The sequence below is a fragment of the Microtus pennsylvanicus genome, chromosome 12 (assembly GCF_037038515.1).
Source record: "Microtus pennsylvanicus isolate mMicPen1 chromosome 12, mMicPen1.hap1, whole genome shotgun sequence".
Classification (NCBI taxonomy): Eukaryota; Metazoa; Chordata; class Mammalia; order Rodentia; family Cricetidae; genus Microtus; species Microtus pennsylvanicus.
Genome location: NC_134590.1, coordinates 34,366,329 through 34,392,651, shown reverse-complemented (window position 1 = coordinate 34,392,651; position 26,323 = coordinate 34,366,329). Strand labels below are relative to the sequence as shown.

The 26,323-nt window shown below is 46.5% G+C and overlaps 1 protein-coding gene across 19 annotated transcripts in view; it reads left to right on the top strand.

Annotated features, from left to right (window-relative positions):
* Positions 1–529: 529 nt before the first annotated feature.
* The window catches only part of Limch1 (LIM and calponin homology domains 1), a 303,949-nt gene continuing 278,155 nt past the window's right edge, over positions 530–26,323 (top strand). For 6 of the 19 annotated variants that reach the window (XR_012907247.1, XM_075943248.1, XM_075943265.1 and 3 more), the window contains exon 1: positions 530–724. Coding sequence is in view for 17 of the 19 variants with exons in the window: in XM_075943248.1 (XP_075799363.1) it covers positions 629–724 (96 nt within the window). In the remaining 2 variants the exon portion in view is untranslated. The remainder of the gene's footprint in view (positions 725–26,323) is intronic. The other 13 variants (XR_012907248.1, XM_075943268.1, XM_075943259.1 and 10 more) reach the window with 4 other exon arrangements.

The following is a 26,323-nucleotide window of genomic DNA, read 5'->3' as shown; positions in this document are numbered from 1 at the left end:
CCCCTCTCCTCCCGCCCAGTGCCTAGCTTGGTGTCTGGCAAATAATAGCTGAATAAATCATTTTGACTGGGCCAACAGACTAGGGCCCAGGTAGCTTGTGGGAGTCCTCTCTCATCTTTTAACAGAAAGATCTGGTGGCTACCCTTTGAATACTTAAGGGTGCAGGGCCAGGGGTTGAAGTTCTTGGCCTCAGGTCTGTGGCTGGGAGGGACAGCAGGTGATGGCGAGTCCTTCAGCCCCCCCCGAAGTAGTGCTGTCTCCCCACTCCGCTTCACCCAGGTGCAGTCCGATCCGCCCTCCGTAGGAAGCCGGCCCGTGGCGGGACAAGCCGAGTGGCGGGCCGAATCCCTCCCACGGTCTTTGCGTGAGCAGGGAGGGACGCCCGGCGCTCCTGGCAGGTTATTTTTAGCTGGGGGAGGGGACGGAGCGGCAGGCCGGGCGACAGAGGCTGAGGTGGCCACGGCGTCCTCCGGCAGCGCGCGCCGCTGTCCTCGGGGACCTGCACGGTGGGGGCGGGGAAGGCGGCGGGAGAGCGCGGCGGGCGGGAAGGGGCGGAGAGCGCGCTCCTGCGGAGGCGGCTGTGCTCATCCCGGCGGCCAAGCGCTTCAGTGCTCGACGGGCTTCGCAGATGGCTTGTCCCGCTCTCGGTCTGGAAGCTCTTCAGCCCCTGCAGCCGGAACCACCTCCGGAGCCTGCCTTCACCGAGGCACAAAAGTGGATCGAGGTAGGTGCCGACGGCGACGGGCGGCCTTGCAGGGGCGCCCAGAGCTACTGCCCGGCGCGCAGCGCTCGCGGGTCCAGCTCCCCACCCCCGTTTCGTGGCCAGTTTCCTCAGGTCACCCACCGCGGCCTCCAGCGGACTGCGGTGCCCGGGCTTTGGAGCCCCGGGGTGGTGGGCGTGAACGGGGGGGAGCACTGCGGTGTAGCAGTGCTCCTAGGGGCAGGAGGCGGTCCCCTGCGCCTTCATCCCTGCTCGCAATCTCGGCTCGGTTTGCAAGCGCTGCCATGGGAAGCGCAGTGCAAGCCGAAGCTCTGCAAACGCGCCAGGGGCTCGAGCTTCCAGAGCCCTTGCGGGAGCCGCATTTCAGGGTGTCCCGCTCTCTGCTCCACATTTCACCTTTTGGCCTCCCTCCTCGCCCTTCCGGAGCAGAGTTTGGCAGTGTCTCCACAGAGGCTCATACCCATCGGAGAGCCTCTTGGCTGTGTTCTGGCACCGGTTCAGGTGCGAGGCTGGCGCAGAGCATAGCGTGAGGAAACCTGCAAGACCTAGTTGCGAGTGCACTATCCGCAGACACGATACCCAGCCATGGCTGCCCCAGAGACCGCAGGGTGGGCTCCAGCAGGCTGTATACCCGGCCAGGTTGGCACATTTCACTTCTTAAATGGCTCGGTGGAAGGCCAAGGAAATCACTGGAGCTCTCGGCTCAGTCCAGGAAGCGCTCGCTGGGTGATTCTGATTCATGATGTCTATCTGCAGGTGCAGCCTAGTAGCCCTGCGATGCCGAAACGACCGGTCTTTGAGCTCAGGACGCGTGGAGGGCGAGAGTGGGGGAGGTGATCCTATTCATTGAGCCCCCATTTCAGCGGGATTATGCTTCCTTATGCTTGTGGAAGGTCAATTTGGCCAAATGACACGTTACCCCCGTGACCTGACAGTTCAAAGGGATGTGTGCGGCTCAGTCATGACCAAGCACGGATAAGCTTTACAGGGCTCAATTGTCACTTAGCGACCCCGTCCCCACCCTCGGGACAGCCCAGGTTTCCATTGTTGTTCGGGTGATAGAATTGTGGGGCTGTAGATCCAAACCTGCTGAGCTGCCTACAGAGGCGGTTGCTGGAAGGCTCCGGCCATAGGCCGCCACCTTTTTTTCAGGGACAACCTTCTTCATGCATACAAAAGCGTCTCAGAGTTTGGAAATGGCTGTTAAAAAAAACGGAGTTAAGGAAACAGAGTATACCAGACACTATTGCTAAAAGCTGGAGCTGGCGTGTCTCTTGATCCAGATAACTCACTACCAGATGAGAAAAAGACATCAGCTTCTTATTTCTGATGTGTGGCTGGAAGGCTTGAAGTGTGACAGGTGTTCTCTCTGCGCTTGGGGCTCCCAGGCCCCGCAGGAGACGTTTGTAGACGCTGGCGGTAGTGGAGAGTTGCGGGACTCTTTCAGGTTCTTGAACTGGAATATCCTTTGGAGAAAAATTGATTGTATTTTGGAGGTAAGGGAACACACAGAAGGAAGAATAACCTCTCTGTTCTCATAGGCAAGTGATTTATTTCCAGTTTCTTTTATTGATAGCTATATTGACAGGCTCTGCTTTTAAGCGTGCATTGTGACAACATTTCATACAGGATAGCGTGGAAATCTGAATTGTACATCTTTGTGAATTCTGGAGTATGTACATCCCCTATAACAAGCTCTCTCTCTCTCTTTTTTAAATTGATGGTATTTCAGGCTAAACATTACACATAGTGTGGAGCATCAATTTTCATGTCAGCTTGAAGAAAGAAAGGGGCAGTTTAAGAAAGCAGAGCCAGGTTAAGCCCTCCACACAGCTTAGTATTATTTTTGTTACTTTCCCCTTTAAAGCAGTCAGAGAAAGTGAAAACGCCAATGGGGTGAGCCCGTGTGGCTCCAGGACCAGGCTGCCAGGCACGCTGCGTGTGCATAATTGAAGTGGCCTATCTCCTTTCCACAGAGGAGTTGTATTTCACCGAAAGGGGAGTTTCTCCTTCCAAGCCGAGGAGGTATAAAGAGGTATTTGTGGGAGGGGGGGGGAGATACTCAATGCCCCCTCCACCCTTTCTCTCACATTCCTCCTGAAATGTAAATGCCACGTGTGCAAACTGGGAGCCAGGGGCCATAACAGATGGTTTTGCACACAGTTGCCCAATGAGCAAAGATTCCAGGGCTAATACAGCAATAATGCGTTTCTTAGTGTGATCCGCTTCCCGCGGGGATTCTTATCGGGAGACAATCGCATCTCCCGTTAGGGGCCCATTGTCTCCGGCAACATCCTCATTGGGAGGGCTTTGTTTTTCGGTTTTGTTCCATTGGTGATTAAATTTCCCACAGATCTTTTCTTTTTCATTTTTCTTTTTCAGCAGTCAGGAATTTTTACCCTTTCAGAAAATGTTCCCTTGGGTGCAGCAGGTTAATCAACAAACTTCACCTACTACTCAGCTTCCTTGAGTTGGACTGTTCAGAGAATTGAGCAAGCTCCCAGATACAGGTTCTTAGCAGGAGTTTCGTGGCCTGCAGCCTTGACTATTTGAAGACCCTGTTGCTGGGCAGGAAATGTGGTCCAGAAGCCAGGCTTCCTGCCCCCCCTTCAACTTCTGACTTAGAGGCTAAAGCTGGACTTGGTCACAACTGGGTAGGGGCAGCTGGGTCACATTTCCAGCGACTTCCATGGTTGTGAGAACAGGATGGGTACCTTACTGTGTGTTTGGGGAGGGTCCTGGGGACACAGCACAGTTCAGCAGGCAGAGGCAAGGCTAACTTCCTATCATATTGCCCTTCTGGTTCTTTTTCCCAAGCACCGGCAGTAAGGCCTGCACAGTGAGCCAAGAGGCCTAACTTCCTAGCTGGAAATCCTTGGGTGGAGTCCCAGGTCTGTCACTTCTGTCCCAGCGACCTTGGACAAACGGCTTTTCCTGCCCTTCTGTTTCCAGATATTTTCTTTGAAAGATACCTCGAGTTAACAACAAAACAACAAAGGGGTATTGTCGAAACATCTGTAAAACAGGACGTTAAAGAATATCTCACCTCGTTGGCATGCCGGAGGGTCTAATAAGTAAAAATATTTTAAAATGCTTAGATAGGGACTTGGGATAAGGTGAGTGGTTAGAGCTCTTGCCGGGTGAGTGTGAGGACTGGGATTGGGATCTGCAGAGTCTGCCGTGGCCCACCTGTAGTTCCAGCACTGGGTTCCCCATGCAAGCTGGCTTGACTAGCCCGTAGCCATGAGCTCTGTCTTGAAGAATAAGATGGGGAGTGGTCTAGGAAGACTCTTGATGTCAATGTACACAAGCACACACATGCATACACGCACTGGTACCTGTACACATACATGTGAGCACACACAAACAAACCCGCTCCACATGTGCATGTTAGTAGCATCCGGTACTGTTTGAGTGGCAGGATCACAGTTACCCTTTGTATTACTATTGCTGTTATTCTTCTCATTGCTACCCGTATTGGTGCTGTTGCTAATAGCAACTGAATTTGATTTTGTCCTGTTTCTGTTTTACTCTGCTACTATCTTGTTTTATTTATGATTAGTTTGTGTTTCAGTGCCAGGAATTGGGCAAGTGCTCTCTCACTGAACTAACATCCCCAGACTTATATTGATGCTCTGAGACTGAGGCTTGCTAAAGTAGCCCAGACTGACCTTGAATCTGGTCCTCCTGGATGACAGGCACTCCTGGGATCACAGGCATATACTACCAATGCCTGGCACCAAGCCTGAGTTTGAAAGAAATTCTTCAGAACCATACGTTTCTAGCATACAAAATACAGCTCAGTTACCTCCTGATTTCACTTCATTATCTCACTCTGTTTTAATACTTACTTACGCTGGGGACCAAATCCAAGTCTAGGCAGGAGTTGACACTATCTCAGTCTAGCAATTCTGGATACTTGGGCTAGATATGAAGTAGATGTTATGTCTTACTATTTGTTGGGAGCTGTGAACCCCTAGATCCTGAATATCTTATAAACAACTTGTTTTCCCGTGATCTGAGTGCCTACAGCTGCTCTGAGCACGAGACCCTCAGGAGATCCTGATGGCAGGGGAGTGGTTTTTGGTCTGTTTGGCTGGGGTGTGGCTATCCCTATATAAGCTGCTCCTGGACACAATAAAGGGGGCATTCTTGGGCATTCTGGCTTCAAGGATGACCGTGTCTCTGTCTATGAGTCTTTGTGTGTTTCAGTCTCCAGCCCCTTGCCCGCTTCACCAACTGTATAATAGCGCATAGAGCACAGACGGGCGTGGTGCGCTACACTGTTGTTTGACTTTAGGGTCTGAGGAGAGTCTGTGATAACTCACTCATGAGGGGACCTCCCAGTCCACCAAGACTTAGAGAATTACTGTTCACTATTAGGTTGGACTTCAAACTTTAACATGTAGTTTTGCTCCCAAACCCCGAGAAGAGTCTTCGGTGCCTCTCGCCTCGCAGACAGTGCGGTACGTTAAACTGGAGGCTGGCTTGGTAGCGGCTCATTTCGACGCCTCCTCTCTTTTGTGCTAATATTGATGTTTGTTTGCAGGTAGATGATTCTAATATGGCTGGTTCTCCTCTCCCGTTTGTCCCTCCACCCACAACAATATTAATCTGTTCTAATCTTTCTTTTTCTCTTAAGTGCCAGACATTTTCTGGAGGACCAGATGTCCCTTCAGCTGGGTTCCACTTCATTTGGATTTGGAACAGGTTGTCAAGCTTTTCAAAGGGCGGGGCTGAAGATTTCAACCCCACTCAGCCGTCTCAATTTGAAGAGTTTTTGGATTGCTTTACCTTGAGTGGTAGCATGCCCATGGGTTTTTGGTGATGAGTACAGTCTTACTTGTAACCCAAGACTTGTTTCACTTGTTCCCTATAGCCACAGGGAATTGCCACATCTCCTGCATCTTCATCTGAGAGTTATTCGCCTTTTATTCATATCTGATTTTGAAGACTAAACGCACTACTGGTGTCTTAGCGCTCTCGATACTGGACGGCTTGGCAGGAGGGGGAGTTTGTGGGTGGTCTTTGAGTTCATTTAGCATTTTGTGGCCAGGAACTACAGCATTGGCGATGCCACGGTGTAAGCTGTACAGTCATTCAGGTTCTCTGGAAGGACTCTTTTAAATCTTTTTAAAATTGTAGTGAGGATTAGGTTTACAAATGTTTCTCCAGCTTTGCATATGAGAGATGAAGAAGGAGCAAAACCCTTTTGGCTGGATGGAGAAAGCCAATGTATAGACCAGGGCAAGAGTGTCTTTCTCACAATGGCATGTAAATTGTCTGTCTTGTTTGTATACAAGGGCTGCTGTGACACAATGCTGTCACATGGTAGGAGAACAGTGAAGTCCCAGAGATTTGGGGAAAGGGGAAGTGGAACAGGAGGGGGAGCTGACTCTTCTTGCCTCAGCGTCTCCATGGAAACTGATTGTATCAAACAAACTCTAAATGGGCAGACAGGGCTTCGGCCACTAAGAAGGGGGAGGGGAAGGGAGTACTTTAGCTCCCAGCAGCTAGAGCTTGGAGCACCCTGCTCTTCACTGAGAGATGACAAAGGACCTATGATGTCCACATCTGGCTTTGACTTCATGGGTGGCAGTCAGTGCTAGGTGGGACAAGGCAGAACTTGAAGTACTGGAAATTGTGAGGTTTTTTTCTTTCTTTCTTTCATTAGATGGCCCTCAGGAGGCAGCATGCTGAGGAGTTAAGGATACTGATAATGCTTAGGATAAGAAACTGCATTTATGGAGTGTTTACCGTGTGTTGACATTGGGTAAATTCTTCTCTCTCTCTCCTTTTCTCCCTCCCTTCTTCCTTCCTTTTTGTTTTATTGAGACAGTCTTTCTATATAGCTTTCTATATTGTGTCAATGGTACTAAATGGTAAATGTCAGCGATAGGACAGTGATCTATAGCATCGCTTCTTAGATTTCACAGATATGCATATATGATATATGAATATATATTGTATATACACTAAACATCAATATAGGTTATACTATCATATACTAGTATATGTTATAGAGAAGGATGTGTTGTATATATATATATATATACTATATATGTTAGTACACGTTACATGTACATATATATTACAAACATATTTCCAGTTATCTAAAATTTATAGGTAAGAAACCTGGTTTCTAGAAACCAGGAAAGTTTAATTTTCCAACCGGTTTAATTGCATAGCCCTTTCATCTGATTCCTTCTGGGTCTCTCATTTAGGACCCTGCATCACGTGTAAGGACTGTGTTTGCCAGTGCAGAGGTTCACCTCTTGTGTAGGGGCAACGTGTAGATTTGGGAGCTGCAGCTGCCCAGACCAGCCTGTTCCCTGTAGCTCATGCTTTTCCTCTTCAGGACTCGGGATTGGTCTCATGTGGGCAGGCCACCTCCCAGTTCCCTAGGTGAGGGGAATCGGGCTGCCCGCCTGGCTTGCTTGCCTTCATCTCAAAGGAATGAAGACAGATGCTGAAGTGTTTGATGCCTGCTAATAGAGGTCATGGCTCTTCTCACACCTTTCTCTTCAGTGCTGGTCTGTTGCAAGTGCTCCTAACACTTTCAAATGGAGAAGGTACCCTCTTCACTATCCTCTCATTCCCCGGATAACTCCACTGAATAAAAACAACCTCTGTGTGGTCTGTAGGGTTTGTTCTTCAAATGGGATGTGTGTGTGTGTGTGTGTGTGTGTGTGTGTGTGTGTGTAAAAACCTTTTGCTAGTACTGGTGTATTCCAGCATCCCGACACCCTGACTCTGATCTTTGCCACATCTCCTGCATTTTCATCTGAGAGTTTCCCCCTCTGAGCAGAACTTTATCTTTGAGTAATGAAAGTGTTGAATCCAACCAAGAGGCAGATCCTCCTGAGAGGGGAAGGGAAGCCTCTGCCAGCCATCAGTGTCACCATAAGCAGCTAAAGAACCTGGATTTACAGTTCTGGAGCCTTTGGGGAGCTTGCTGTGGTTGACGTCCCTGTGGTCTGTGTTTCCATGTGACATTGTCACTGTATTGTGGTCTTGAGCTTCATGGATTTTTTTTGTTTCATTTATTTGTTTGTATGTTTATTTTTAGGTAGGGCTATGTAACCCAAGTTGGCTTTGAACTCAGGTCCTTGGGTCTTGGCCTCTGGAATGCTGGCTAGGATTATAGGCATGCACCGCCATGCCCAGCTGATTTTTGATTGAGCTACTCTCATTGGAACGGTTTGTTCTTTTAAAGCATAGTTCACTGCTTTGAGAGTTAAAAAAAACCCACAATTTTTGTAATGCATTTCCTCCCTTGTCCTGAAGGATGTGTGTGTGTTTATAGTCTAAGCAAAGAAAGGTATCCGATGTGTATTGCATGTAAGGAGACATAGAGAAAGAATGACTTCAGTGCGGCTGAATGAGAAAATGAAAGGCCACTAGAACTTAGCTGCTAAGTGACTGATAATTACAATGGGAGCTGAAACGGAAGGGTTCCCAGATAATATGGGGGGAAATAATAGTTCTTTTTAAAGAGAATGACATAATTTTGGCAACATCACCAGGACACGAGATGTTGTATCTATCTCTGTGTGCATGGAGGAATGACGTAATGGAATTCAAGTCTGCTGTGGAAAAGCTCCATGTCTTCAGCTTTGAGAACAACACAACCCAAGCGATGTTCTTGTTCACCGGACCCTGACGGGTTAGCTGTAGGATCCCAAGGAATCACCTCTGACATCAGGAAAAGGCAAGGTGACTTGGTCTTTTGCCATGCACCTACACAGTCACTTGGCAAATACCTTTTCCTGCTATACTTAACACTGCCAGCAAAATGGTGTTTGTGTCTACACTGAGCTGTAACGAATAAAATGGTAAGCCGGTAGAGAAGACCCGTACCCTACAGTCTGACTGGTAGTCACCGTGGTGAGCTACTAGGAGGTATGTTTGTCTTTCTGGCCACTCTTGTGTGAGGGACAGTCCCCGCCATTACATTATGATCTTTTTTTTTTTCGAGACAAGGTTTCTCTGTAGCTTTGGTGCCTGTCCCAGAACTAGCTCTTGTAGACCAGGCTGGCCTCGAACTCCCAGAGATCCGCCTGCCTCTGCCTCCCGAGTGCTGGGATTAAAGGCGTGCGCCACCACCGCTCGGCCTTATGATCTTGATATTGCTACATTATTGAAGACCAAGTTAGAACCCACTCACACTTGCTTTTTGAGTAAAGCTCCAGGGTAGAAAGGTTGTGGCTTTTTCATTGCCAGGACCCAACCCTTCAGAAGACAAAAAAGCCTCAGCCTCATGTGTGACCACGTGAGTCCACACCAAGTAAGGAGGTACAGCTCCGTTTATTCTAAGGGGTCCACCGTTCTTTGCCTTCATTGCACGCCATTTCTAGCAAATAGTACTCGATTCTTTTATTTTAATTGGATATTTTACTCTAATCAAAATGACAAGCACTTGGGGCTGGAGAGGTGGCTCAGAGGTTAAAAGCTTTGGCTGCTCTTTCAGAGGACCCGGGTTCAATTCCCAGCATCCACATGGCAGTCCATACCTGGTCTGTACTTCCAGTTCCAAGGCTGCTGGCAGCCTCACACAGACATACGTGCAGGCAAAACTCCAATAAACATAACACAGCTGTCCCTTGTAAGATGCTTTCTAGAAAATTTTGATGTACCTGCTTCATTGTTATTGCTCAGAACTTAAGTACCATAGCTGCTACTGGACTGGAGAAGGTACTCTCTTCCTCTTCCTCCTCCTTCTCCTCCCCCTTCTCCTCCTCCTCCACCACCACCACCACCACCACCACCACCATCCCCCCCCCCTCAGTCTTGTCCAAGAATCTATGTCCCAATTCTCAGGAGAAAGGGAATGGACCCTGGGATGTCCCTTCCTCATATCCACAGGGACAAATTCTTTAGGCGTTTCAACATGATTGCCTTGGTGACCTTCTCTCCAGTTGGTTAAGCCGGCAGCTCCCTTCCTTCCCGGGGTATATACTATATACCCAGAGCATTTGCCTCTCTCAGAAGAGAGAATGTCCTATTTTACTATAATGAATATCTTTTGTATGGGAGCTACCTAATTTGATAGGCCCCAGAGCTCCCATGGCCAAAGACCAGCTCTTCGTCCTCCTCATTTATTAAGCTAGGCGGGTTAGCCACAACTCCTGCAGCCACCGAGAGTCTGTGCCCAGACAGTGAGAGTCACTTGATTGGCATTTGGACTCTGCAGAGACAGAGAAAATAGAAGCTGTTGCCGCTCTAACAGGAAGCAAAGTGGTTTTTTTTTTTTTTAAAAGAGTGATTTAAGAAAGCAGTTCACCTGAGTGTGGCCCAGACAGAGTCAGTGATTGGATTCCTGGAACGTGATTCTACCTCGGGCCCTTTGCTAGGTGATACCTGCTGGAGGAGTCATTTCACGAGTAGCCCTCCCTGTAGGTTGGCCTCCCGTAGCACTCACAGAATTGAGTTCTGGGCTAGAACTGATGGTGGATGCAGGCAAGTCCCCGGATGTTTATCCTTCCCTGTCCTCAGCTCTGCACCACATCTAGTGCCCTTCCCCCATCTATTCCAGATGCCCAGCTAGTTCTTATTTCTTAATAGGAGAGAAAGATCGGAGTACTTCTGATTACAAGATATTCAGCTTGAGAAAACATGGAAGAGTGTTTATGAGAGGCGGCCTCACTTGTGTGTGTGTGCGCGTGCGTGTGTGTGCATGCACATGTATGTGTGTATGTGTGTTTAACTAGGCAGGTGTTCTCACAAGGACACTGGCCCCCACAAAATTAACTGGTAAACCATCATGGCTGTAACCACCGTCACAGCCTAGTGTGAGCTCAGAGAAGCAGCCTCCTCTCCGCCTCTCCCATGGGAAGTGGAAAATCAAATGGCTATGGGGCTGAAGCTGTCATCGCAGACAGATGTGGTTACCGCCTGTTTCCTAAGGGAGCTTGTAAGTTGTCATAAACGGGAGGGGTCGGGGACGAGCGAAAGCCTGATTCATCCTGTTGCAAAAGTCAGTGGAATGTGATGTGGTACTGTGACCCAGCTAGCCCAGAGCCAGAGTAAACAGTAATGGTGATGATAGTGAAAGCAGACCCACTCCTAGCCCATTTGTTATGTGCGGGTGATGGTGTAGACGCTTAAGCTAATGATATGATAAATATAAATCTGTAACATCTGGTGCAATGCTTCTCGATCAAGCAGTTTTATGCATCTCTCACAGATGGGAAAATTGGAGCCCAGAAATGTTAACTGATTTGACTGAAGCCACATAGCAAGCAAACGGCAGACACGAGATTTAAACTTGAGCAGTCGAGTTCCAGAGTTTGGCCTGTGATGCTATGTTCATAAGGAGATCCCAGCCACAGACACTAAGTGACTGACCTGCCCACCCCGCCCCCTAGCTCAGCCCCTTCCTGAGATGCTGTTTACTGAGCAGCAGCATCTCTGCAAAGCAGTGTCGGTTGCTAGGAAACAGTTCCAGCTATCTGGTACCCATGCACGTTCTCTTCATCTGAAGCCCTTATTTTTTGAAAGAGAAAATTTGTCAGGAGAGTGGTTAGGATTTTAAGAAAAGGTCCTGACAGGAGTAGAATGGACCAGGCCAATGGGTGGGACTTTCTCCTCTTCACCTCTCCTCCCCAATCTTTCCCCATTCACTGGACTCTTCCCCCATCTCTGGATTTGGATGGCCTTGGGTACAACACAGAAATGAGATGATTATTAACAAGACAAAAGCTCATGGAATCAGTGCCCTGTTAGGTGTTCTGTATGTGGCATCATGTTTAGACCGTAGTCACACATCTACTACCCCCATGTCCCTTCGGGCTCTTTCTTCATTGGTTCTGTCTCTGTAAGTGTCACTCCTGTGGAGTTAGGTGGGTAGGTTGGGATCCTGTGTGGTTCCTGGACTCCCACCTGGTGTCTTGCAACAGTTCTTTTCTTGGTTTGCCCTGGCACCCCCAGACTGCAGCTCCCCTCTTCAAACACTTGCCTGGTTTCGTCCCTGATGTTCTGAACAAATACATTTGCTCTGCGCGGGTTTCTGTTTGAGTGTGACTCGTGCGCACGCGCCATTTCCTGGGGTCTTACACACGGGAGAGAGTGTTTTGCCAGTGAGTTTCCACAGCCCTCCTGTGAGCTTTTGATTAACACTTGGTATTTATTACTTTTCTCACCACTGTGAAAAAAATGCCTGGAAAAGGTACCTGAAGGGAGGAAGGCGTATTTTGGCTCAAAGATTGGAAGGGGAGGCTCCCTGTTGCCTGGGAAAGCAAGGCTGCAGAGCATGGAGTGGCTGTTTCTGCCGCTGCAGTGGTCAGGAAGCGAAGAGAGCAAGTGGGAAGGTTTGGAGCTGGAAGCCATGAGGCCCAGCCCCTAGCGACTCACTTCCATTGAGGCCCTTCCTAAAGGTCCCACAACCAATCCAAACTGTGCCACCTGCTGGAGACCAAACTTTCAAACACGTGCGCCTATGGGGAATAGTTCACATTCACACTGCAGGACACTTTATACCTGTTCTGCCACCAAACAGCAGCAGTGAGCTGGATAGGCTGGAAGAAATCAACATGGCGGCCAGAAAGGCCATCACCCTATTTATGTGCTAGATACTGTTTGGCTTCAGGGTCCATGAAAAGTCCAGATTTCCCCAGATCTGCCTGCATTTTATCTTTGTTTCCAGAATGGCCCGCCTTGTCCTTTCTTCCACTCTCCCTTCATGTCCCGTTGCACCCTAACTTGTATTTCTTACTAAAATTCTACATTAGTTAATAGTGAGAAATAACATCATTTTTTTTTTAAATTCTGGTCATTTTTAGTGCTCTTGTTTCTGCTTATGTGTTGGTCACAAAACTGCATGTTTCTGTGCCCGTGTGGGCTCGGCTTTCCAAGTGGTCTGGTGAGCCCTAATATTGATGTGGTGGGATGGACGCTCACTCTCCCTGTTGTTCCGAGTGCTGAGTTGTATGATACATTTGCAGTTTAATTTCTTATTTGAGTTTATACTGCAGCATATTTATATTTAGTAAATTTTCCCTTGAATTTTTGTGTGTGTGTGTGAGTCTGTTAGTATTTTTAGGGTTGTATAGTGAAAGTTCACCTGGAATTGGTTTTAGGGAAGCAGAAGGCCTCCTAGCTCCCCAAGAGTGTGGATAGAGAGTCCCACTTCCCAGGCTGACTCAGCCACATCAGCGATACTGGAGAAGACCTGGATTCTCTCAGCTGTCCCACTGGGCTGGGCCTTGTGTGGCATTGTATAATGCCATTTGCCTGCCCTGTTCCAGCCCAAGAAGTCCAGTGAGTTCTGGCTAAGACAAGGTTAATCCAGCCTTCCAGCTCTCCTTACATGCCCTGGGTAGAGAAAGCTGCCATAGTCTTCATTCGTGATGTCCAGGGGGCAGGAGCTGATTAGCCCAGACCTCTCAGACTCTGGTCTTAGGGCTTAGCTGCTACCCAACAAACAAGCAGGGGGTTCTTAAAGGAAAATCTGGGAACTTGTGGTAAAAAACAAAACAAACAAAACAACAACACCACCAACAACAACTGCAAGAAGTAAATGAGGAAGGAGCCATGAACACCTATTACTGACGCTTTGATGAGCTTCGGAGATAGCACAATCAGTGAAATGTTTACTGTGTAAGGTAAGGACCCGAGTTGACTCCTAGAACCTACACAGTAAGCCAGGTCTTAGGAAACTTGTAATCTTCCTGCATCGGCCTCCCAAGTGCTGGGATGGTAGCTCTGTACCTCTCTGCCCAGCTTTATTTCAATTTTGGAGGTGTCATCGAGTATCGGGTACCCAACCCCTCCACCCACACCTAATTGTTTCCATTAGCTATAAAAGGTGGGCGCAAATGAAGTACATGGATTTTTAAGTGTTGATTAAGGAAACAAAAGGCCTATATTTTGGGAACTTCAATTCTTCCTAGTCCTAGTCTTTACAGGAATGTACTTTGTATTGAATTATAAGCTGACCGGTTTTAAGGAGGCTTGGAAGTAATAGCCCATTCCGGTGGTGACTGGTTGTGTTTCTCCTGGCTACTTCACATCCCCCAGAGGCCTAGGAAGAGCCACAGGGTTCAGTCACTCCTGGCTGGACCCTGGGATCCAGAGCATGCCAGCTTTGCCCGAGCACCCCCCCCCCCCCAGGCATGCTGCTAAAAGCGGACACAGCGGCTGTCGCCCACTGATCCTCTACACTGAATGACCCAGATTGGCAGAGCGCAGCTGGGGCTCCATGCCGCCAGAGTCCGGGAAAGAGACGGGTAAAAATAAAACCGGACTGCAGCTTAGCTGGCGTCGAGATCCTCCGAAGCTGCCTGGGTTGGCTAGCTCTCCGTCAGAATTTTCCTTCTTTCTGCAGGGAAATAGCGGTGATGATTAGAAAGGATTGTTTTCTAGGTTTCTTAGCATCGCAAAGCAGATTTGTCTATCACAGTGGAGTTGGGGTGATTGTGCGTGGGGGTGAGAACTGGGAAAGGTGAACATTTTGCCTTCATGAATTTATTTATCCTAGTAACATTAACTCAGTTTCTTTTTTAAACAAAGTATCTCTTTTGGCTAATAGAATGAAGTGAACTTTTTGTTGTGGTTTTAAAAATAGCTACTTTAGTCATCTTAAAAAAAAACAAACCCGGAGTGACAGTATCTTAGGTATGATGTCAGGTCACCCACCAGCAGGCATCTTATAGTGCCCACCACACTTTGCCATGTTGAGATTTATATTTTTAAAGTGTCTGTTTGCTCAGTGTGAGGTTCCCGTCTTTGTTATTGGAATGTTGGGATTTATTTTTTGGCATTGAATCAACATTTTTTTAAAAAAGTACAAAATAGATTTCATGCCATTTCTCTTCTCAGTTACTGGTAGCTTTGAGATCCCTCCTCAATGCCTGGTGTGTTTTTGTTTTTTAATGTAATTGTTTCTCTGTGGTCTGTAGACTGAAAATTACATCTCCAAATAGCCTTTGCTTTGCAACAGCCCTTAAAAAAGTGTATTGTATATTTATATTTAAAAATATATGGGAAATGCAGATATAACTTACTTGAAAGATAATAAAATGCTCAAGGGATGTAATACTTCTGGTAAAAAGCTTTATGCAATGTTTGTATGAGTGTGCTAGTTTGGAATAAGTGGTTTTTAAATAATTCATTCAAATTATTATTTATAAAAAGTATCAAGGGACTGCTACTTCTGATTGCTATGGGTTTCTTTTTAGTTGCAGGAATGTTGTGGAGTTAGATAATGGTGATAGTTGGCTATTATTTATAATACCTAGAGAACAATACCCAAAAATGAACCATGTACTTTAACAGGGTGAATTTGACAGTATATGAATTATCTTTGCTAAAAGTCACTATAATTCTCAGATCCAAAGATGGGTAAAGAGACACATCCGATGTCAGGGTCTAGCATGTGTTACACAGCTCTTAGTTCAACAGTGCAGCGGAACAGGCTCCCCAGAGCCTTTTGGCAGATGGCAAGAGCATTTTTCCCCCCAGGGTCAGCTGTGGCTTAGTTTAAGCACTAGACTGGTTTCACTTGGTTCCTGGCTATGGGCTAGCTTCAACTTGGCTTCATGTATCTCTTCTCCATGGACAGAGGCAACCTGGGAGATATGTTCTCATTAGGGCGAGTGAATGACAGGTGCAGCAGAGCCCAGCCAAAAACATGCAATGAATACGGTTAAAGTCTCCCTTGTATCGCAGCTACTTACATTCCGCTGCCAAAGCAAGCGATGCGACCCAGCCGCAGTCTGTGGGGCAGGGAAGGACATTCTGCTCGCGGGGTAGAGGAGGGAGCAGATGTTTCTCCGCATAGCCTCACAGATATGCTAGGAAGCAAACCTGTTCTGGTGTCCTTGAGGCCACTGGGGAAGATGAGAAGGACCTTTCTGTGGTTTGAGAATCTTGGAGGACAAGGTGTTGAGTGGAATCTTTAAAACTGATTAGGTGTTGTCTGTCGGGTAGGGGAGGTGAGAGCAAGGGCTCGAGAAGGGCCTTCTGGGCAGTGGGAGAGGTTTTAGAGCAGGCTAGGCGGTGTGCTGTGGGAACAGGGAACATTGAGAAGCCTTGGAGCACAGCACGCAAAGAAGGCTGGGTTGGGGGAGACACAATTCACATTAACAAAGGCCATGCTGCCATGCAGGAGGGAAAAATAAAATTGCATTGAAGGATGATGATGACGATAATGACGATGGCGACGATGAATTGAAAAATGTGCTGTTTGAAAATCGGTATCCTGTGTTAAAGCTTGGCTCTGTCATCTTATAACATCATGGCCATGTGCAAATTTCTGCCTCTCTATATAGTTGGGTTTTTCTTTTTTCTTTTTTACTCTTTGAACACCACTCAGCTCCCAAATAATCACCCAGAGGCTTATTCTTTCTTCTCAATGCCCAGCCTCAGCTTGACTTATTTCTAGCCAGTTTTTCTTAGCTTAAATTATCCCTCTGGCATATAAATATATATGTATTTATATATTCTATTTCCTTTTTTTCTTACTCCGTTGCTGATTGTGTAGCTGGGTGACTGGCCCCTTGTCCTCCTTTCCTATTTTTTTTTGCTCCCCCTATTCATTCCCTCTGCTTCCCAGCCATGCCTATCCTTTCTTGTGCCTGGCTACTGGCCATTCAGCTCTTTATTAGACCAACTAGGTGTTTTAGACAGGCAAAGTAACACAGCTTCAAAGAGTTAAACAGATGCAATGTAAGAGAATGCAACACAACTTTGCATCATTAAACAAATATTCCATAGCATAAACAAATATAACACATTTTTAACTAATATTCCACAACATCCCTATGCTTTATTTCTCATTGTAAAAGAGGAGCATTTTCAGCACCTAGTACAGGAATTTTGGTTATTGCTTTGTTGTGGTGCTGAAGGTTGAACTCAGGACCTTGCACATAGTTGTTGTCCTTCTGAGCTGTCAGTCAGTGCTCCTGAGGTCCTCATGAAAGTGCTTGGTATACCATTATGTGCTCAGGAGATGCTGACTGCCATTAGAACACCGAATGGGGTCTGTAAGCAATGTGTTATACCTCAGGAGTAGACTGGACAGGTTCATAGTGTTTGGAGAATGTGATTTTGGTGGTAGTGAGGGGAAAGGTATAGTGACCTACCCCTGAGTGCCACTGAAGCTGGAGATCAAAACGTTGTTCCAAGTGATGTAGACAGAGATGCTGATGGGACCCCAGTAGAACAGGGGGAGAGACGTGAAACATGGGAAGTGGATGGGATTTGGTGACTGGATGGATGGATGTTGGAAGCAGAGAAATGCTTGGATAGACAGTATGATTTCCTGAGCTGGGGACAGGGAAAGAGTCCTGTGAGGAGGGAGAGGGTGTGTTCAGGCTTGAGTGTGTTAGGTTCGGGCCTGTGAGATCTTGAAGAAGACTTAACAAGAAGGGTCCACGGATGGGAGTCAGGAGAGCATTGCAAGCTCCGCAATCCAACAATCACAACAATGGCAGTAGCTCCCAGCTTGGTGGGAGGCATGCAGCTGAGTGAGGGAGGGTAGATCATTTCATGATGCTCGACACCAAAGATAGAAGCCAGTTGACAGCAGGAAAGGAGGAACCTAAGATTGCAATAGGATTTGTTTGGTTCTGTCTTCAAGAGCGGGAGAGAGTCCTACATAGTAGAAGGTTTTGAGACAGGAGTGGAAAGACTGACCTTGATTAAAGGAAGGTTGAGAAGGAATGATGAATAATTCAAACTCCTAAGGTATACAGGGAAGGAAACTGGAGCAGATACAATGTTTCGAATTTTGTCTGGAAGTTTCATGATGGTGCCTTTGGCGTCTGTTGCTGCATGACAAATTACCACTCCCTGACTCCCCCACCCCCACCCGCAACTACTGCATCTGAAAAGAACAAATTCCTCTTAGAAGTTGATCATCCCTAGCCCGAAATGTTGTGGATTTTGAACTTATTTTAAACCTGAGGATATTTGCATATGTATAAGGCAATACCTTTGTTTTTCATGCATCTTCTGTACGTGGGAAGGTGATTTCATACAATGTTTTCAGTATGTCTGAGTCTTGGCTTCAGCATGAGGTCAGTTATGTGTAAATGGAGACAGCTCTTTTATCTCTGGCCATCCGAACCCTAATTTTCACACAGAAACTATATTAATTACAACACTGCTTGGCTTATTAGCTCAGGCTTCTTATTAGGTTATTCTTACATCTTAGGTTAACTCATTTTTATTAATCTATGTATCACCACAAGACTGTGGCCTATTGGTAAATTTCTGGCAGCGACATGGCGTCTCTTTGACTCCACCCATCTTTCTTTCTGTCTCTTTGGATTTCCCACCTGGCTTTACTCTGATAAACCATTGCCGAAACAGCTTTCTTCATTATCCGATAGAGCAACACATATACAGGACATCCCACATCAGGTATGGGATCTTTCTGTCTGTGACATCAGGTTGGTCCTCAAAGAGTTCCAGATTTTGGAGCATTTTGGATTTCAGATTTTTGAATGAAGGACGACTGACTTGTATTTCAGAGTTTCTGTGAGTCATCATTTAGGGATGATTCGCTAGGTAGTTCTGGGTCAGGGTCTTTCTTGGGGTTGCAAATAAGATCAGGGCTGAGGTGCTGAAGACTTGCCTGGGGCTTCAAGGTCTCTTTGTACTCTCCTGGGGCTGTAGGCAGGCAGTCTTGATACACTCATGTGACTGTATGCAGGAGGCCTCAGCTGCTGGCTGTTGGCTGGTCCGGGTTCTTTGTGGCTAGGACACACTCATTGTGTGTCCTTTTTTACACAGCAGCTGGCTTCCCTTGAGTGACAGATCCAACAGAACAAGGAGGAGGCAACAGTGCCTTTTATGTCCCAGCCTCAGGGTTCTGGTGCCTCCATGTTTGCCACACAGTTTTCCTTGACCATGAGTCACTAAGTGCAGGTCACTGTCAACAGATGAAGAAGTGGGTCCCCTTCTTGTGAAGAGGACTAAAGGATTTGTGGACCTATTTTAAAACTACCACAGAGGGTCGAGAATCAGCATATTATTTTTAACTGTAACTATTCATGCATCATGTATATAAAGGCTATAAAGGATACATCAATAAATATAAGCTCATTTTTTTTTTACAAGTGAAGAGTGAGATGTTTCCTTTAAATACAGTCCCCAAAATTGATTAGTGGCTTAACTATAGAATCATGAATAATAATAACATTGAACCAACCACAGAGCCAGTGTAGGAATACAAGTACCTTTGTCCTATAATTCCACCGGATACAGGAAGTCACTGGTAACATGCACTGTTAACATTTGAGCCCACGATGCTCAGACTTTTCCTCAGTTTCTGGAACCTTTTGTTTAAACAGCATCTTGCAGGGACTTGGGTTTCTTGCGTTTTAGTTTTGAAATGCTGTTCAGCTGTCGTTCTGGGCTTCCGGCTAGCCGGGCTCCAGCAGTTCCTACCCTGGCTGCATGATAGAGCTTTCAGTGTAAAGATCTGGAGCAGGTCCTGTCGTTGTTGCTTCTTCGTGAGAGCATTCCCCGAGTGATTCCAGTGTGTAGTCAGGGCGGGGACCCAGCGGATGACTAAGCAAGCCAGTGAAGTACACAGGGGGATACGGGCAGATGCAAGATGTGGAGTTCATTTTAATTATTATTTCTGTGGGGGTGTGTGAAGAGATGTGTGCCCAGGGAATACAGTTGCGCTTTCTGCCAACAATATCATTCCTAGGTCATATGATGGAACAAAATAATCCACATTTTATGATGGACTGTGATGAGCAATATGAAATTCCAGGCGTTTGAGCAAATTTGGTAATGAGGGAGGGGGATTAAAGAACCTCAGTTCTTATTAACAGAGATGGGGAGTCTACTTCTGCTCCCTTGGATCTGGGCAGGGCTTGTGATAATAGTGTAGCAGAAACAGTAACACGCTATTTCCAAGTGAGGCTTCCAAACATTGTGTGCCATCATGCCTCTCTATGTCCTTTGCCCATCACCTTTTCAAGCCTCAGATGGCTCTCTGCATGATTACAGGCTCGGGACAGAGCCCAGTTGCCCCAAATATAACCAATTTAGATAAACAAAGAGCCAACCAGGACATCTAGCCTAGTTTCTCAACAACACTACCTACACTCAGACATGGTTAGTTGTTAGGGGAGGGAGCTGTCTCTTTAAGATGTTCAGTGTCGGGCTGGAGAGATGACTCAGCGGTTAAGAGCACTGACTGCTCTTCCAGAGGACCCGGGTTCAATTCCCAGCACTCACATGGCAGTTCACAACCGTCTGAAGATCCAGTTCCAGGGGATCTGACACCTTCACACCAATGCATATAAGATAAAGTCAAATAAACCATAAAACATGTAAAAAAGATGTTCAGTGTCATCCTTGAGCTCTACCTGTTAGAGGCTAGTAGCGTATTCATCTTCAGTCCTGACAGCCAAAATCTAAGCGCATGCTTTGTGGCGGTTTGCTGTGTTGCATTACGGTGGTGCAGATGGCTGGGTCAGTGAGTAAGATGGAGGTGAACCCGGGGAAGAGTGAGGTCTGCAGAGTTAGTGTGGCATGCATGCCAGGCTGAGAGTATAAGCTGGGAGGGTATCTATGAAGACGTCACGTGCCTCGATGTGAAGTGTGTGTGTGCGCGCGCGCGCGCGCGCGTGCGTGCGCGCGGGTCACTGTCGGAGGGAAGGGCGACTAGACGCAGGAGGATGGGTTTGGAGTTGCTCACCCGATTGAGGCAGAAGCCCTGGACGAGGAGACTGGAGTGAAATTGCTGTAGCTTGGCGACGTAGGTATCGCTGCCTTCGCGCATATGCTTCTTGTCTGGAGTGTTTCTTCTCTGTTGACTTTCTACTAATCTTCCACACTTAGCTCCGTGCGCATGGGAATCCTCTTAATAACGTCTCCTATGTACCAGGAGGCAGAGCTCACGTGGCACTTACCGTTGATTCCCACAGGGATCTAAAAAACCAACGAGTTTTAAACACATACACAGAGTTGGTGAGCTTTTGTTTGTGATTCCCAATAGGGTCTTGTTGTGTAGCCCAGGCTGACCCATTGGGACTGCAGGGGTGCACCTCACACTCAGCTTCCACCTTACTTTTAACTCTCAGTTGAAAGTCTGTTGCTAGTTCAGTTTCTTAGGCGCCTGCTCTGTGTTTGGGGGGCAGGTGCCTGGGACACATCTGTGACTGAGTTACATGGGCTTTGTCTTTCCTTTGTTGGGGCTTGTGATGACTGCTATAACCAGGCTATTCTGGCTAGGCTTTCGAGGAAGGGTGAGGGACACAGATGAAGACTTTCCAGAGGAGGGGAGACTAGTGTGGGTTGCTCTCTTTTTACATCTTTGTGTGTGTGTGTGTGTGTGTTTGTGTGTGTGCAGAGGCACACAGGGGCCACTGGGCACCTGTGGAGGTCAGATTGCTTCCTTACTTCACTGTGGTTCTGGGACCAAACTCAATTGCCGGGCCTGGTGGTAGGCACCTATACTCACCAGGTCACCTTACTGGCCTGTAAGGTCTCTTGGAGGAAGAAAATGACCAAGAGGATGTGGTAGAAGATGAGCTAAAGCCAGGGATTTACAGGTCTTGTGGCCCATATGAGAGAAAACAGCACACTTAAAGAAAGGAAGAGAGCTCAGCCGAGCTTGGTGTCAAGGTACCTTACGAGCTGTGTAGAATTATATTGGGGGAAAGAGAAAACCACTCCAGTTGATTTTCAGTTCTTACTACAAGTGAGAATCGCCTTATGGAACTTTTCATACATATAACTCGGCTTCCTCTCAGCCAATTGAATTCCCCCAGCCAGGGTGTGTGTTTTTGATTACATTTGTAGATGTACATTTGGTTCGTGTTCATTAACTCTGTGTCCATGGATTCTATCAGTTGCAGGCTAAAATAACTTGAAAAAAGTTGTGTCTGTATTAAACATATACAGACTCTTTCCCCTTGCTATAATTTCCTTAAATTATATAGTATAATAGCTGATTACATAGCATTTATGCATGCATTGAGGGTAACAATGCTAGAGATGATTGAAAGGACATAGGAAGGTGTGTGAATGTGTATGTGTGTGTGCGTGTGTGTGCGTGCGTGTGTGTGTGTGTGCGTGCGTGCGTGTGTGCATGTGTGTATGTGTGTGTGCATGTACATGTGCGTGCGTGTGTGTGTGTATGTGTGTGTGCATGTACATGTGCGTGCGTGCGTGTGTGTGTGTGTGTGTGTGTGTATTTTTTGAGACAGAATGTCTTCTCTCAGTCTGACCTGGTATTTGCTATGTAGATGAGGCTGGCCTTGACCTTGCGGTGACCCTTCTGCCTTTGCTTCCCAAATACTGGGATTTTAGGTGTGTGTCATGATATTTGTTTATTTACTTATTTTAAGGCAGGACCTCGCGTATTTCAGGATGGCCTTGAATTCACGGTGTCGCTGATGATGACCTTGAACTTCAGGTCCTCCTGCCTTCACCTCCCAAGTGCTGGTTTGCAGGCATGCACCACCTTACCCAGCGATTGGGGAGGTGACTGAACTGAGTTTTGTGTATGCTTGGCAAGCACTGTAGCAACCGAGTTATATAGCCCCAGCCCCTCTAGTAAAAAAATAAATAGGTCGAAATGGGGAAATGGGACAGGAAAGGATTGCGGTGATGTGCAGTGTTCAGTCTGGCTGATGGGCTCGTGGCTAAAGCAGTAAGAATAAGTAGACTGAGTTTGGTCTTGGGTCTTAGATGCGCTGGGGGAAGACACTAAGTGCAGTCGTGGTAGGTTGCATTTGATGGTCCCGTTTCTTGATTATCTCATAAATAGAGTGTTATTGTTAAAGCCAGCAAGAGCTTCCCTGTAACTTTATGATCTTGAAAGTGTGGTAGAAGTTGAAAGTGAGTAAGAAACGTAGAAATTTAAGAAAATAGTAAGTACATGGGCATCAGAGCACGTGCCTGTATTCTAACACTTGGTGGAGAGGTGGAGGCAGGGGGATTGCGAGTTTGAGATCAGCCTGGTTTACATAATGAAAACCAAATATAAATAGGTATATAAAAGCTATGCAAGGCTTCACTCTGGATGTACAAGATCTGGGACTGGTGAAAAGGAAGTATCTTCGGATGAGGAAGCTGGCATAGCTCTCCAGAGCTCTGCCACGGTATTTTCAAGTTTTCTATTTAATTCTTCAATGTATTTTGCTTATTATCCCTTTGAAAATTGGAAGAGTTCAGTTGTCCTCTGAACCAATGGATAACTGTGTGAGCTGGCCCTCTTCCAGTCTGGCAGACTTTTATTTCCTTAATGAATTCATTTCCTTCATCTGTTAATGATAAAGCAGGCAAGTAAAGAATTCTTATCTGCATATATGGGTTGAACATCTGTTTCTAGTCTGCAGTACCCCCCCCCATTCTCTTTCTTTCCCTCTCCCTCCCTCTCTCCTTCCTTTTTTTTCTTGAGACAAGTTCTTTCTACATAGCCCTGGCTATCCTGGAACTTGCTCTGTAGACTAAACTAACCTCCAATTCACTGCGATCCACCTGCCTCTGCCTCCGAAAGGTGTGTGCCATCACACCTAGCTAGTCCAGTATGTTTTCTTTCTTTTTTTTGCTAAGAAATTCATTCAAACAAGTTTTTTTTTGTGCAAAGTCAATTTTGATTAAGAGTATTTATTATCTGAGTACTTCGTGTTGAATAAATTGATAACTCATATATTTTAAAGCATCTTAGATAATGCAGAGATTATAGTGGGGTTCCTTTGATCCTAAATATTTGTGACAATAATCCACCTCCTCTTCTTCTCTCCTGTTCTCTCTTGACCACGTTTTGTTAGGCAGCCCAGACTGGCCTCCAACTTGTGATACTCCTGCCTCAGCCTCCCCAGTGTGAGCCATCAATCTGGCAACACATTTTTTTTTTTAAAAAAAAATGTAGTTTTGTGGCTAAGGATCATCAGAGCATTGTTGAGAGTTTCCCCCGTGGGCCTTTCCTTTTGTTAGAGAGCCATGGCGCCTTTTATTCTACATACTCAAAGAGTTCTAGAAGGGAAGCAAAGACTCTTTATGGAGAATCAGTGGAATGCTGTCCCCCTCCTCCTCCTTTTTGAAAGGAAAACAGCAAACTGGGTAACGGGACACAAAGAGCAGTGCTGTTTGTGCATCCGGCTTCCAGGAAAAGAATGGATCCGTCCCCTGTGTGACTCAGGGTGAGTTTGGACCTCATTTCCCCTTTCTCACAGGGAAGAGCTATTAAAAGGAGGCTTATATATCAGTACTTCTAAAAGAGGTCTGCCAAACGGTCTGAAGGAATTTCCCGTGCAACAGAGCCTTTCTGTAGCCACCTGCAAATGCAAGACCCCAGGATGGGTGGAAAGCTGCAGGGCTTGGTGAGTGAAGGTCCTTAGGTACGGTCATCCTCAAGTTCTTGGCGTCTGCCGGAGGAGAATGAATGCTCCTAGGAAATTTGACTAGGATGAGATAACTGTCAGACAGCAAGTCAACACAGTCAATGAGTTAGTGCATTGCTCAACAAGAACCACGAAGCAGAGTGGAGCCAAGCGGCGTTTCTGTAGAGATGGGCACTCCGGGTGTCATTATGACATCCGCTGTAGCAGCAGGTTGGTTGTCGAGGACTCGGTGCTGACTTTACTTTATAGCATACAAAACAGTAGGTAACAGAATGGCGTCATCACAAAAAGATATTTATACTTCGTTCTTCTTCACCCCAACTCTTAGCCTCTTGTCCTCCCTCCCTCTGTTCCCTTACCCCCCACAAACTGTCCCCATTCATATATATGAATGTACATATATCTGTGTGTATATATATATACATATATGTGTGTGTACACGTGTATGTACATGCATGAAATGTGGTGTTTACCTCCATTCCCCCCATACCGTCTCATATTCCTTCCTTCCCTTTAGATCTCATTTTCTTGTCACAGTCTCCAGTTACTTCTCTATCATATATTTATGTGCATTATGGCATATATTATATCATATACATGTGTGTAATATATGTATACACAGGTCCACGTATAGGAGTGAATATGGATATTTGTCTTTCTGCATCTGGCTTGTTTTGTTTAACATGATGCTGTCCAATTCATCCATCTCGTTGAATGGTTTTATTCTTTGCAGCCAGATACAATCCCTTCGTGCATAAGCCACATTTTCCTTATCCATTTGTATGTTGTTGGGTGTCTGGGTTGGTTTTGTACCTTGACTATTGTAAATAGTGCTGCAGCAGCCATGGATGTGCAAGTAGCTGTCTGGGATTCTGATTTGAACTCTTTTGCGTATGTGCCAGCAGGGGTATAGCTAGGTCATAGGCTAGTTCTGTTTTCAGTGTGTCTGAGGAACCTTTACACTGATTCCTATAGTGGTGACATTAGTTTATATTACAGGCTCTATTTTGACTTCTGTGGCCTCTTAGAAGAAGCACCTGCAAGGTTATCAGTGCATGCATTCACAGAGGGGAGATGGAAGGCTCAGGTAGAGAGTCCCACTGGCCATGTGGAATCCAAGCTACTAATGAAGTAGTTTGGGGAGGTTGCCCAACGTCTCCAGACGTCAGCTTCCTTATATATGTAATGGTGGCGGCAATAGCAGCTACCAGGGTTGTTTCAGGAACTTATGAGTTAATGTACAGTAAGCAGCAAGAGAAATGTCCGGCGGTGTCAGTGGCTAGCTCTTGACTATTCAAGTGTCTATAGGAAATGCTTGGGGCTGTGAATTTTCCTAAAGTGGAGACTGCTGTAACAGGGCCAGCAAATCAACTTCTATTTGTTTTTTGGTGGTTAATTTTTAATGACTTAAAATGCAATGAGTACAAATGGAGAGGAAATATATTGAAGCCCAATTTGAAACTAATGCCTGCTCAGGGAACACTGAGAGATGACTGGCAGGTGGAGTATTTTGGCCTTGAATTATACCCGTACACCATGGGATGGTTCGCGAGTCAAGCAAGGGGCTGCAGTTTGAAACACATACCACACACACACACACACACACACACACACACACACACACACACACACGTCATCCTTGAAACAAGAATGCCCCCTTTATTGTGGTCAAGGGCAGCTTATATAGGACTCTCCTTGACTAATGGCCACACCTAGGTCACAGGACTTTCCAGCGGCAAGCCCACCAGAAAGCACTCCCCTGCCATCAGGAACTCATGAGGGTCTCGTGCTCAGAGCAGCTGCAAGCACAGGAAACAAGTTGTTTATTCCGGCAGGCAAGGGGTTGCAGGAAATTCAGGCAGGGTCTGATGGTCTGCAGTCCTCAACATTGCCTGTTTGGGAAAGGTTGGCTATTTGGCAGAGAAGTGTTTCAGGGCCAGCTTGGATAAGTACTGACTAGGGTTAAGCTTCTTGTGTGCACTGAATTAGGAAACAGCCTAGGATTAGTATGCAACTCCTTTTTAAAAAGCAAAACCAAGCCTGCAGTGCACATTATAGTCATGTGGTGTAGTGGCTTATTGGATAATCTGTGCTCTCTTTTTTCCCTAAATCCTGCAGATTAATGAACACTTTGCTATTAGAAAGCCTACCTCTAGCCGTGGAGTTCCTATTTTTCAGAGATTGTCCAAGGTGGTTCTCATGACTAGTCCGATTAGAAGCCACAGCTTTGTTTAGCCCAACACTGTCCATCTTGGACCCTGCTCCCCAAATCCATAAACCCAGAGTT